The sequence below is a fragment of the Callithrix jacchus genome, chromosome 1 (assembly GCF_049354715.1).
Source record: "Callithrix jacchus isolate 240 chromosome 1, calJac240_pri, whole genome shotgun sequence".
Classification (NCBI taxonomy): domain Eukaryota; kingdom Metazoa; phylum Chordata; class Mammalia; order Primates; family Cebidae; genus Callithrix; species Callithrix jacchus.
The window spans coordinates 211,879,888-211,893,128 of record NC_133502.1 but is presented as its reverse complement, the minus strand read 5'-3'; the positions used below and the strand labels follow the sequence as shown (position 1 = coordinate 211,893,128).

Here is a 13,241-nt window from a genome sequence, read left to right as displayed (position 1 = left end):
CGCGTGGCGATGATGTTGCCGGAAGCCAGGATCATAGAGATGCGTGGCCTCCGCGGCACGCTCTGGCGGACTAAGAGTAGCGGGCGAAGCGAGCGGCCAGCGCGGGCCCCTGGCGGGCGGGCGGTGCAGCCCCAAGCCTGAGACTCGGACCTGAGCACCACCGGTTCGATTCCCGCCCCCGCCCAGGGCGAGGCTGGCGGTGGCGGCGACCTCGCGGCGTTGCATGAGCTCTCCGAGCACCTCCCCTCTGAGCACTTCTCGTGTGACGGGCCCAGGACGAGGTGGCCAGGCGGCCCCCGTGGTGCCCCTGGTCAAGGCGGAGAACGACCTGGGCAATGAGTGAGAACCTCGACAACGAGGTAGAGTGCTGGGAGACGCTGGGTAGAGACGGGGTTGGGGTGGAAGGAGGCAGGGTGGGGCAGGAAATCTGCCAGAGAAGATGTAGGGTAGAGACGGGTGCTTTAGGGTAGGAAAGGATACGGGAATGGCATCAGGAGGGTAGAATGGGGAGGGGAGAGGCAGGGCTGAGTGCAGAGTGCACCGACAGAGGTCTGGGTGTGCCATAGGGGAGCCTGGGGCCAGGCCCCAGGGCCTGGTGCTCACCCTAGCACCCCGTCTGCCCCCACACAGGGCCCAGAGCCCATGGAGAGTTGTGGCCAGGAGAGCAGCAGTGCCCTGAACGGCCCTACAGCCTCGGTGCCCCCTGCAGCCCAGGAGGAGGCAGAGGAAGAGGGGGCTGGGGCACCTACAGGGCCGGGGCCTCAGCCCGGGCTCTACAGCTACATCAGGGATGACCTGTTCACCTCTGAGATCTTCAAACTGGAACTGCAGAATGTACCTCGCCATGCCAGCTTCAGCGATGTCCGGCGCTTCCTGGCCCGGTTTGGCCTGCAGCCCCACAAAACCAAACTCTTTGGGCAACCACCCTGCGCCTTCGTGACATTTCGCAGCGCTGCAGAGAGGGACAAGGCCCTGCGCATTTTGCATGGTGCCCTCTGGAAAGGCCGCCCACTCAGTGTGCGCCTGGCCCGGCCCAAGGCCGACCCCATGGCCAGGAGGAGGCGACAGGAGGGCGAGAGTGAGTTGCTGGCAACACGAGTGGCCGATGTAGTGACGCCTCTGTGGACAGTGCCCTATGCTGAGCAGCTTGAGCGGAAGCGGCTGGAGTGTGAGCAGGTGCTGCAGAAACTCGCCAAGTGAGTGAGGTTGGAGGCACCCCTCCTGGCCGGGGCTCTGCCCAGCCCTGTGCTTGATCAGCCTGCCTGCCCGTGCACCAGTCAGGATGCCCAGCACAAGATCTGGAAGCCCTTTTGGGAGCTAGCCAGTGAGACATCCGTGTTACCATGGGCACAATGACATCCCAAAGGAGAGGCCAGGAGCCTGGCCATTTGGGGAGTGGCCGGGCATGGGTGGGGGGTGGTGGGTGGAGTCCAACCACAGATCTGATCCTCTTACAGGGAAATCGGGAGCACCAACCGTGCCCTGCTGCCCTGGCTGGTGGAGCAGAGGCACAGGCACAACAAAGCCTGCTGCCCACTGGAGGGGGTCAGGCCATCACCCCAGCAGGTCAGGCTCAACTTCAGCGGCCACAAACCCCTATACTGGGTTTTGAGAAACTTTGCTTTTGTTCACCTTTCCGGTTGCTCTCCCTGCTTTGTGTTTTCTTCTGGTAACTTATCACACACCTGTCGGTCGTCGCTCTTGTGTTTTCACTGCCAGCCCCTGTGGGGAAATCAGGGTTTTCAGGGCACAAGCGCTGGGCAGCCAGGGTAAGGTGTAGTTGTCTCTCCCTGCAGACCGAGTATCGTAATAAGTGTGAGTTTCTGGTTGGCGTCGGGGTGGATGGGGAGGATAACACCGTGGGCTGTCGGCTCGGCAAGTACAAGGGAGGGACGTGTGCTGTGGCAGCCCCGTTTGACACCGTGCACATCCCCGAAGCAACCAAGCAGGTGGTGAAGGCCTTCCAGGAGTACATCCGGTGAGGACCTGTGTCAGGGCTCCTGGGAAGTTCTGTGTGGTCTGGAAGCAGAGGGTGGGAATGCCACCCTGGGAATTTGGGGTGCCTGCCATTTCAGCCAGGTGGAGGAAGGTGTGGCCCAAGGAGAGAGCAGAGGGCTGCTTCCCCAGTCGTGGGCACCTAGCCAGCTTGTGATTCCCACAGGTCCACTCCATACTCAGCTTATGACCCAGAGACGTACACAGGCCACTGGAAGCAGCTGACTGTGCGTACTAGCCGCCGCCGCCAGGCCATGGCCATTGCCTACTTCCACCCCCAGGTCTCAGGCGGCGGCCCTGTTCGGGGAGGGTATGTACCTAGCCTGGGTGGGCCTCGCCACAGCCTGATGAGACCTTTTCACCCCTTACTCCAGAAACTGAACCCTGAGGAGCTGGCAGAGCTGAAGGCCTCCCTAGCACAGCACTTCATGTCAGGGCCAGGCAGGGCCAGTGGAGTGACCTGCCTCTACTTCGTGGAGGAGGGACAGCGGTGAGGAGCCCAAGTTGGGTGGGACGGGTCCCTGCAGGGGCTGTGACACTGAAAGACCTGCACTTCTGTCCGCAGAAAGACTCCCAGCCAGGAGGGCCTGCCCCTGGAGCACGTGGCTGGGGACCGATGCATCCATGAGGACCTGCTAGGACTGACCTTCCGGATCTCTCCACACGCCTTCTTCCAGGTAGCCCTCAGTACCTGGTGTGCATGGGGACATGTGGAGGGAAGCCTGATGCAGCATCAGGACATGATGGGAATGGTGGGCTCAGGTGGCGAAATCTGGGGAGAGAATCAGCAGGGGAGCCACAGGGAGCGTGAAGTAGGAAAGAGGTTGGTCATCACTGATTTGATTCTTGATAACCTAGAGGTACACACAGCAGTGGCCCTTCTTGTCACGGGGAGGTTGAGGCATGGCCCTCAGTACACCACCAAAGGGCACTGCTCTGGGCTTGGCAGGAGGGAGGCCGTGGTGGCCTCTGGACTAGGGAACTGTTTTACCGTCCCACTCTGCTGCAAGAAGGCTGTGGGGACCTGGAGCAGCGGTTTTTGGAGACAGGCCTGGCGGGACCTGCTGGAGGGCCAGGTGTGGGGGTGGGAGCTGCAGTTGGGTAACTCCAGGGGCCCTGTTGTGAATTGTGGGAGGCAAAGTCCCCTTGCTGGGGCAGGAAAGGTGCAGCCTGCTGGCCCTCATGAGCCCTCAACCCATCAGGGCCAGGAGGAGGCCATTCTCAGCATAGGCCTGTCTTTTAAAGCTGGGGGCTGCCGGGCAGGGTGGCACGTGCCTGTAGTCCCAGCTACTCGGCAGGCTGAGGTGGGAGGATCACTTGAGCCCAGTAGTTCTGGGCTGTAGTGTGCTATGCCAATCGGGTGTCCACACTAAGTTCAGCATCAGTACGGTGACCTCCCGGGAGTGAGGGGCCACCAGGTTGCCTAAGGAGGGATGAACCGGCCCAGGTCAGAAACAGAGCAGGTCAAAACTCCTGTGCATCAGTAGTGGGATCGAACCTGTGAATAGCCAATGCACTCCAGCCTCAGCAACATAGCGAGACCCCATCTCTTAATTAAAAAATAAAAAAGCTGGGGATAGGGTGAGGGCATTATCAAGAGTGGTCTAAGGTGGGGACAGGGAAGAGGTTGGGTATCAAGGTGGGCAGCAGGATGGAAGAACCAAGAACATGGGTCTCGGGGTGCCAGCAGCACCACAGGGGGGTGGCCGCTGACATCATGGGCACTGCCTTCCCCCAGGTGAACACACCTGCAGCCGAGGTGCTCTACACAGTCATCCAGGACTGGGCCCAGCTGGATGCGGACAGCACAGTGCTGGATGTGTGCTGTGGCACCGGCACCATTGGCCTGGCCCTGGCCCGGGTGAGCCCTCCCACCCCACCAAGGGCACCTTCTCCCCACCCCACAAGAGCCCCACTGACCCTAGCTTGAAGGCACCGCAGCTGACCCCATCACCCCATGCACTCCCCTCCCTGAGGTAGCCCTGGGTGGGCTGACATCATGCTTTTCTGTTTCAGAAGGTGAAGAGAGTCATCGGGGTTGAACTGTGCCCAGAGGCTGTGGAGGACGCCCGGGTGAATGCCCAGGACAATGGTGAGCGGCAAAGCCGTGGATAGGGACGGGGCAGATGCCACCCCTACTGCTAGCCTCAGCAGTGGTTAGGGCTCGGGCTGCCTGACAGGTGGAGCAGGTGAGCAAGCTCCTTGGCTAGGGCTTCCCCAGGGCTGGCCCTGTGGGGAAGGTGTGCAGCCCTTTTACAGGCCACGGTGCCATCTCTTCAGAACTGAGTAACGTGGAGTTCCACTGTGGGAGGGCCGAGGACCTGGTGCCTGCCCTGGTGAGCAGACTGGCTTCCCAGCACCTCGTGGCCATCCTGGACCCACCCCGTGCTGGCTTGCGTGAGTGGCTCCTGCTTAAAAAGGGGGCACGGGAACAAGGACATACAGGGTGGCTCACCAGGTTGTGCACACTCTGGCATGGGGACCCAGTTGGTATCTGCCTCCTCAGATTCCAAGGTGATCCTGGCCATCCGCAGAGCCGAGAACCTCAGGCGGCTGCTGTACGTCTCATGCAACCCCCGGGCAGCCATGGGCAACTTTGTGGAGTGAGTGTCAGCAGCGGCCTGAAGGGGGGCAGGCCTGGCACCAAGACCCCAACTCCCACAAGAGCCCCTGACTAGCCCACTGGCTGACCTTGGCGTCCCTCTTTTTCCCCCACAGCCTCTGCAGAGCCCCATCTAACCGGGTGAAGGGTATTCCCTTCCAGCCAGTCAAGGCCGTGGCAGTGGACCTGTTCCCGCAGACCCCGCACTGTGAGATGCTCATCCTGTTCGAGAGGGTAGAGCACCCCAATGGCACAGGGGTCTTAGGGCCCCACAGACCTCCAGCTCAACCCACACCAAGGTCCCCAGATGACACCCCACAGGAAACCAGGGCCTTCCCTTCATCTTAGGCCCAGGACCCATCAGGGCAACAGAAGCCAATGGACTCCCCAGACCCCAGGGGTGGGGAAAGGCATGGCCTGCTGGCAAGGATATTCAGCCAGAGGGTGCAGAACTCTGTGCCCCACCAGGACTGGCCTGCTGCTGGGGGGGAGGGGCACTGACCAAGAAGGCAGGGTAGGCCTCTGGCCTGTTCTCCACCCACAGGGCCTTTGTAGACTAATCAAGGCTGTGAAGGCCAGAATAAACAACTGCTCATGAAGAGTGTTTCTGTGATGAACACAGGGCCTCCTTTTTGTCCCCATGGGGCCTGGGTGCCAGAGAAAGGGGCTGACTAGGCCTGGGCAGCTCTGTAAGCCCTTCTGCACGGTTGGGAGAGTCAGGGCAACAGCTTTTTAACAGAATGTTGGATTTGATGCTGAAACTTGGAACTGTGCATCAGCTGGGTGGATGAGGTGAAGAGCACTGGGCAGTGAGCTGGCCCCTCCATGGCCTTAGCCTGGCAGAGAGGGCATCAACCAAAAAAAGGACCATACTGGGGTGCTGCTCAGCTGTTGCAAAAGTGGGATCCAGCCTGCAGTGGGGCCAGGAGGGTGTCTGGCCAGTCAAGGGTCTATAGGGTGCTAGCCTCTCACCCTTGGAATGAAGACACTAGCCATTCCCTTCTGGACAGTTTGCTTTATATGTTCAGACAGTCAAGGCTTGCCTTCCAGGCGCAGCCCAGTGCCCTTGATGGCATCGGCACAGGCTCCCCTGCCCCGGCCTTGAAGCACAGCTGTGTGCACATGATTCACACCTACACTTGGCAGACAGGTTGGGGGGAACAGGGAGACGGAGGGTAGGCAGCTCTTGCTGTGGTGCTGCCTGGGAACAGCAGGACGCAGTGAGGTTCCCCAGCCTCTAAAGGAACACATGTGCACAAAGCTTTGGTTCACAGGCGCGTCTGGCTGGCTAAGGGCAACAGTCACAGTCAAATGACTAGTCACAGCTGCAGACAGGAGGCAAGACAGAAGCAAGTATCTAATTACAGCAACTTGAGTTGAGGGTTTCTTTTTTAAAGGTCAACACAGAAGCCAACCTTGCTCACACAGGTGGTGAGGGAGGGATATGTTGTGGGCGGCCCATGGGCCGACACTGTTCTCTTGACAAAAAAGGTGCCATCAGTACCACCTGTGGGGACTTGTTGGAGCACAGAGGCAGCAAAATGCTGGACTCTTGCTTTAGATGGTACACCACAAGCACACAGTACCCTGAACAGTTGCCAGAGATAGGGCCAATGGCAGCTGCCACCACCAGGGCCTGCCTTTGAGCACACCCTGATGCCTCAGACTCAGGCAAGAAGACCTTTCCATCCCATACCCGTCCACAGGGGCCACCAGTAGAGGAGCAAGCTGGGCACTGGACCTGGCTGCACAGAGCAGCTGCCTTTGACATCCAGAGAAGACACTGTTACAGGTGACAGCTCTGGATCAAGAATGGGCTACGCTGAAGGCGCTTGCTTGCTGTTAAACAAGTCCACTTGCTAAAATGCATGATTTCAAATCTACTTTCTACTATCACTGTAAAAGTCTCTTTCCAAATGCTAAAATATCACAAAAGCGTTAAAAAAAATCAATGGATGGACACATGGACTCAACTGCAAAAAATCTTTGTAAAAAACTGTTGCCGGAGCCAGCAAGGCAGGGCCTCAGTGTACAGGGAGGTGTTTAGGGCATTAAGACTTCATCAGAAAAAGGGGCCCCAGGAGGCCAGGGCAACTCTGGGGAGGTGGCAGGACGTCGTCCTCACTGGCATTGTGTCCAGACTGGAGGGGGACCACCTTCATGGTTTGCCTGCAATCTCAGAAAAGTAGTTCTGGTGCTAAAATTCTGCTTATTTTAAGCCCAAAAGGTTTAAAATACTCCTTTCTGTTCTACCTTTACAAAGAAAGGGAAACACAGAAGGCAGGTGGGGGGCAGGGCACCATGTGTGCCTCCTGCCAGGTCCCTGCAGCAACCCCACAGGCGCCCTGGGTACAAGGGCCACCTGGCATTGCGGGCCAGCCACAGGACTCAGCCATCCCCTCATCTGCCATCCAAGCATCATGTGTCATCAGTGCATATTACATACTAAAATTCATGAAAGCCTTCATAAAAACAGCCTGCAGCAGGTGCACAGAAGCAGGGCCACCGCTGTCCAGTCACCAGCTGCCACTGGTGCAGTCAGAGTCCATCTATTTAGGCTTGGAGCTTCCCAGGAAGAGCCGCTGCTCCACGTGTGTGCTGTGTGGCCGTGGCTGTCCCCGTACACCAGAGCCTCCACCCTCGGGCTGGGCCCACAGACAGGTTGGCCACAGGGGAGGAGCCTGGGTCGGAGGCCTGACACTGGTGCACGATGTGTGACTATTGGTCTCCTCAGAAGTGTCACTGGCAGCCCCCGTGCCCTGGCCCATGCCACCTCCCTCACACATCCACGGTGCACAGAGGCTCGCCGCCGGGCTGGGCAGACGCCACAATGGACATCTTGGGCTTCTTCCGAGTCTCCTCCTGAAAGAACAACAAAGGCCAGGGGTGCCGCTGAGGTGGGCTCAGTAGAGGATTGGGAGGGCACAGGGTGGAGGGGGAGCCCAGAAGACTCAGGAGGCCCTGCAGCCCCAAGGGCACCAGTGCTTGTGATGCCAGGCTGGGAGGAACAGGCAAGGCCTGAGGCAGGCCATGCTGAGTCTGCAGCCTGGAGGCCCCCTAGATTGCCATCAGAGCATGGTGTGTGCAGCCTCCCTGGTAATCGGGACACATACCAAGAAGTGAAGAATTTTGGGTGCAGTTACAATGACAGGCCAGGCCTTCCCACTAGGTGTTTCTCCCTTGCCCAACCTTTGCTTCCCTCAGGCCCAGCCAGGGGCACTGTGTCCTGTGCCTGCTGCCCTCCAGCCCCACAGACCCTCTTCTGACTAGGGGCAGACCAGGCAGTCTCACTGGCTCCAGGAGGCCAAGCCCCACCCCAGGGAGCAGCGAGGGACCTGCTGGCCTGGACGGCAGCAGACACCTTCTAGGACTATCACTCAGGCTAGGGGACTACCACACTTAAGAAAGCTCCCCACAAAGAAGGCCCAGGTGGGCGGGTCATGCTGTGGCCACACAGATGATACCTGAGGACAGAAGACAACACTACCAGCCTGACAGGCCGCTCTTGGAGTGCAGTTCCCAAAGGTGGCTGTAGGAGGCTTCATCAGGACCAAGCCCTACAGATTCTACCTTGGCAGGCACACTGACCTATCTCCAAAAACCCAGTGTAGACATGGGACCCAGGAGGCCCACCAAGGCCGTGACCTTCATGGTCCACCAGGCTGGCCTGCCAGCTCTCTAACAACAGAACCAAAACTGAAGTGACTTGTGAAACTCATACATGTTGAAGCTCAAAACCAAGCCTGTATCTGATTTTGGAAGGAGGATCCAAGCATTTCCAAGGTGTCCGCTCAGGCACAGGTCCTGGGGTCTACTGTCCCTCCACAGCTGCCACAGGAATGGCCATGGCCGGGAAGCCCTCCGCTAGGGTGGCACTCACCCTCTCCTCGGCCAGCCTCTTCATCTCCTCCTGGAGCTTGCTGAGGATGTGCAGGTTGGGCTTGTTCTTCTTAGCATACTGCTGCAGCTCAATCACGCTCTTGTCCGACGTCTCCTGGGAAGCACAGCACCTCACACTCAGACTGCAGGTTATAGCTCCGTGGCCTGCCCCCTGCCCAGCAGCTGTATGCCTGGGACCCTGAAGGCAGGTGCTCCCAGGGCCTGGCAGACACGAAACAGCCAGGAGCTATGGCCACACGACTGCAGGCTGATTGCCCGTCTCAGTGATGCCAGGCCTGCTGACAGCAGCAGAGGACAAGGGGCAGTCCATAGCCACTGGGCTTACTTTCTGCCCTGGGCAGAGCAGGGAGGTCAGGTGCTCATAGTACTCAGAGCCCTCATCAAGGAGAGAAACCAGAGCACGGCTGCAGCCAGGAGGAACAGCACACTGGCAGAACAGCTGCAGCCCATCCCGGCAGCCCCCGGCCCTGAGCTCACTCTCTGCACATTCCGTGACTGCAGAGCAGCATCAGGCTGGCCTCAGCCCCTTCCTATCTCAGGCCAGCCCCGAGGGTGCTACAGTTCCGCGGGATGCCAGCATTCCCCACAGCTGTGGCTGTGCCAGGCTGGGACTTTTCCACTCCTGCTTAGAGAAGTTTCCCACCCTGGGGCCCAAGTAAGGCTTGCCTTCTCTCCCTCCGTCAGAGCCAAGGACTACACACAGCAAAGGCAGAAGCAAACACTACCTACATTTCCAACTTGCTTCCCAAAAATGTCTCTCCTCAAGTTGCTTAACACGCCCTGGTGGCCTGCATAGACGCCCTCACCCTTGGACACAGGGTCTACCCACCACACAGTCCTAGGGCCACCCCACATGCAGCCCCCACCCCTCCACATCTACTTCCCATTCCACTGACCAAGATGGCCAGAACCCAGAGAGCTTCTATAGTCATTTGGGGGAAATGAGGAAGGTGAACACTCACCTCCCCATGTTTCCCTCCACCCCTAAGGAGCGAGCGAGCACTGGAGTACATTGCAAGATCTTGGCCAGAACAGCAGAAACAAGACAGATGGCACACATATGCTCTTTTAGAGCTGGACTGGCACTAGTACCAGGGACAGCTGCCCTGACACACTCGCTCTCCTTCAAGCAGGAAGGACTGGGCCTGGCACCTGAGCCTTTGCACACCTCCAGGCCGGGCCTGCCCAGCGCTGCCTTGCACTTCAGCCATCTCCCTATGACCCACATAGCTGGGCCCAGGTTGCGTTCCCAATCACCCACACTTCACTGACCATTCCCAGCAGACTGGGATGGGAGATGTAGCTGGGATGACCCCACCCCCTGCCCACAAAACCACACAAGTAGCCCAGGAGAAAGGCAGCTGTAAGCAAGAGCAGAGCTGCCCAGCCCTGCCCCTCTGAGCACAGAGCCCCAGTAACACACTCCAGGGTGGCAGTACAGGCTGCCCTGCGACCTGATGAGGGCCAGTTACCTGCTTGACCATCTTGCTGCTCTCACGGCCATACATGCGCAGTAAAGACCCCCAGTTCTTGACATGTGGGTGCAGCAGCTGAAGGATCTTCTGTGAGGCTAACTGCTTTCCAACTCTTTTGTTCTTACCTACACAGAGAAAGAGCAAGCTTGGAGAGAAGGGGTCATCAACACCCAGTGCTCATGGGACACCCCTAGCCCTCCTGATCCACACCCCGATGGCCAGCCAGGGCACATTTTACAGGAACAGACAGCACTCTGCCACTGCTCTAGGCACCTGAGTCTCACAGCACCCAGCTGCCACCTTGAGAGTGGCCCCTAAGAGTCCAGGAGCTGAGAGCACAACCAAAGACACACAGCCAAGAGCTTCACTCCCGCCAAGACACAGGGAGCAGCAGGATTCTGCTGGCTGTCTGAGGAGAAGGGCCTTTCCTCCTGCCACAGGGACAGGGGCTGGCCAAAGAGAGGGGTGACAGGAGGGGAAGGGAGAAGACAGAAAAAGTACAGGCAGGACAGCCACCAGTCCACCTTAGGCTGAATGTGTGGTGGCCAGCACACATAGCTGGACTTAGGGACGATGCCAGAGCAACAGCTGGGAGCAAGCCAGAGAGGCACAGGGCCACACCAGGGGCAACCCGCCTGGCATCACCCCCCGGCAGCCACCAGGCAGCAGGGAAGGAGTCCTTACACCACCCTCGCACTGTGTGCTTGCCACACGCCATGACGTATTCACTCTTCTGGTTTTTCCCAGGAACCACTTCAAACTTGATAGACGTGTCACCCATTCCATGGTTTCTTTAAGAAAAAACAGAAAACAGGTGGCATCCCCTGAGCAGAGCAGCCAGTGGCCTCTGAGGAGGGCTGCTCTGGGAAGCCCTTAAAGGCTGAGGAAAAAAGCAAGCCTCTCCCCAGAATGCTTCTTACCCGGAGGAAATTGTCCACACACCCAATTCAGGCCTGCAGGACTGACTGGTGGCCAGGGCCACAGGGCTGCTGTATACCCAGGGAAACCCGGCCATGCCTCTGCCTTGGGACAAACAGCCACGAGGATACGAGATGCCAAAGAGGAGCTCCCCCACCTGACTCGGGAGGGAAGGCGGCCCCCTACCCTACCTTTTAAGGCACTCATGAAGGATCTGATATGGAGACAACAGCCCAGCCTTGCTGGTCAGCTCGTAGACCCGCGAGTCCTCGATGCTGATGTGGTTAAAATACTACAACACAAAGCAGAGGCTCATGAGTCCCCACCAGCCTTTTTGAGGCTGGGCCTGCAGTTGGCTTCCCCCAGATGCTTCGTATCTGTTCTTATGAGTTCGCCTAGCACATCATACCCCCAACTCTGCAAGAAACCCACCAGTTACGGGACATGCTCTGTACCTCACCGTCCAGTTGCCCATCTCCAGAGCCCACAGTGCCCCTCTGCCCTCAGCACTGTGGGACAGAGTCTGGCATCCCAAAGGGGCTCCAGGTACATGGCTGGCCAGGCCCACCTAACCTGGATCTGATTCTGATCCACAAGGCACGCTTCTCAGAACTCTAAAGATAAAACAACTTTGGAGAGAGCCTTTACCATCGCCATAACTGAGACTACAGGAGAGGGAAAGTCAGCCAGACCCAAAAGCTGGCCTTAAAAGGCCCAGCTCCCCAACAGCTGAAGCCCCACATAGCCACACACAGCCCAGCCCCACGTGGCCAGCAGGGGCCTGGCCCACTTTAGTTTCCAACAGTGTCATTAGCCTGTCTCTGCAGCCAACCCGAGAACACACACGGGAAGGGCAAGAGAGGCAGACAGGGAAACAAGTTTCCCAAGTTACACTCGAGGGCATGAGGAGATTCCGCACAGCGAGGTGTAGGGAAGCTGCACCGGGCTGAGGTGCAGAGGTAGTGCCCACTGCACATTCCCTGACAAGGCCTTTGGCTAAAGCTGAGAGCTCCTCCTGGGTGAAAGATGCCGTCCAGCCCACTCCAGAGCATGGACAAGCTCCCTGTTGGAGCTGCTGTGGCAACACACCACAAATTAAATGGCTTAGAACAAGATGTTTATTCTCTTGCCGTCCTGAAGTCTGAAATCGAGGCCTCAGGAGGGCCATATTCCTTCAGAAGTCTCTAGGGAGCCTCTGTCAGCTCCTGGCGGCCCTGGCATCCCTTGGCTATGGCAGCATTGCTCCGATTTTCATATTGCCCACTAGCCCTGCCGTTCTTCCCTCTTCTTAGAGAAACACCAGACATATGGATGAAGGGCCCCACCATGCTGCTTCAGTGTGATCTCATGGTAACCTAACCAATGCTATCTGCAACCATCCTCTTTCCAAAAAAGACCACACTCTGAGGTACCGGAGATTAGGCATCAGCCACACCCACACAGAACTTCCCCCACCAGCCCTAGGGATCTGGAGCCTGCATGGCCCATGGGCTTCGAGGAAGCCTAGAATTAAATGATTCACACACCTGCTGTGCAGGCTCCAGTGTGCCAAGTCCACTCTGCAGGGATGCTGGCCCTACAGACAGGGCAGCGGGCAGCTCCTCTGCCCTCACCGCTCCAGCAAGCAGCAAAAAGCCCAACTTGCTTCAAGTGCATGGAAGAGGAAGGCATGGGCAGGCACGGGGGCTCACACCTATAATGGCAGCACTTTGGAAGGCTGAGGCAGGTGGATCACCTGAGCTCAGGATTTCGAGACCAGCCTGGCCAACATGGTGAAACCCCATTTCTACTAAAAACACAAAAATTAGCCAGGTATAGTGGTGTATGCCTATAGTCCCGGCTACTCAGGAGGCTGAGGCAGGAGAATCATTTGAACCTGGAAGGCAGAGGCTAGAGCGAGCCAAGATCGCACCACTGCACTTCAGCCTGGGCAACAGAGTGAGACTCTGTCTCAAAAAGAAAAAAAAAAAGAGTAAGACACTAGCCCTGAGGCTAGCAAGTGACAAATCCTTGAAGACGCTGGTCCTCTCAAATGCACAAATCAACATGGGTCTTTTGCCAGGGAAGGGCATTCACCAAGAAATAGGCCCTGGAACCTCAAGGTCTGGCCAAGCAGCTGACCAATTAGCAATGTCCAGTGCTCTCGGCCCGCAAGTATCCACATACCCCACGACTTTGGGACTGGCCCTGGAGAAGCTGAGGCCGTGGCTGGCACACACACAGCTAGAGAACACGCTCAGAAGTTTCTGGCAAAAGACCTACACCAGGATGCCCTGCACTAAACTACCTTGAGCCACACGTGCTACTAAGGGTTAATCCACCAGGGAAAGGTGGAGGCTCCAGCTCATAAG

General features: G+C 58.0%; 2 protein-coding genes across 4 annotated transcripts in view; one reads left to right on the top strand and one right to left on the bottom strand.

Annotated features, from left to right (window-relative positions):
* The first annotated feature begins 36 nt into the window (after window positions 1–36).
* TRMT2A (tRNA methyltransferase 2A) lies at window positions 37–5,214 on the top strand. Its single transcript, XM_035279716.2, has 12 exons — window positions 37–359; window positions 631–1,196; window positions 1,458–1,566; window positions 1,797–1,978; window positions 2,162–2,276; window positions 2,370–2,485; window positions 2,561–2,672; window positions 3,734–3,856; window positions 4,012–4,087; window positions 4,276–4,392; window positions 4,502–4,598; window positions 4,714–5,214. The coding sequence occupies exons 1-12, from the start codon at window positions 336–338 to the stop codon at window positions 4,943–4,945; spliced, it is 1,869 nt and encodes a 622-aa protein (XP_035135607.1). The 5' UTR covers window positions 37–335; the 3' UTR covers window positions 4,946–5,214.
* Window positions 5,215–5,597: 383 nt separating this feature from the next.
* DGCR8 (DGCR8 microprocessor complex subunit) overlaps window positions 5,598–13,241 on the bottom strand; it is a 32,854-nt gene continuing 25,210 nt past the window's right edge. For 2 of the 3 annotated variants that reach the window (XM_002806547.7, XM_078342111.1), the window contains 5 exons: window positions 11,082–11,182; window positions 10,657–10,763; window positions 9,970–10,097; window positions 8,478–8,591; window positions 5,598–7,459 (listed from right to left, as the gene is read on the bottom strand). In XM_002806547.7, coding sequence (XP_002806593.3) covers window positions 7,376–7,459; window positions 8,478–8,591; window positions 9,970–10,097; window positions 10,657–10,763; window positions 11,082–11,182 — 534 coding nt within the window. In that variant the 3' untranslated portion in view covers window positions 5,598–7,375. The remainder of the gene's footprint in view (window positions 7,460–8,477; window positions 8,592–9,969; window positions 10,098–10,656; window positions 10,764–11,081; window positions 11,183–13,241) is intronic. The other variant, XM_078342109.1, reaches the window with a different exon arrangement.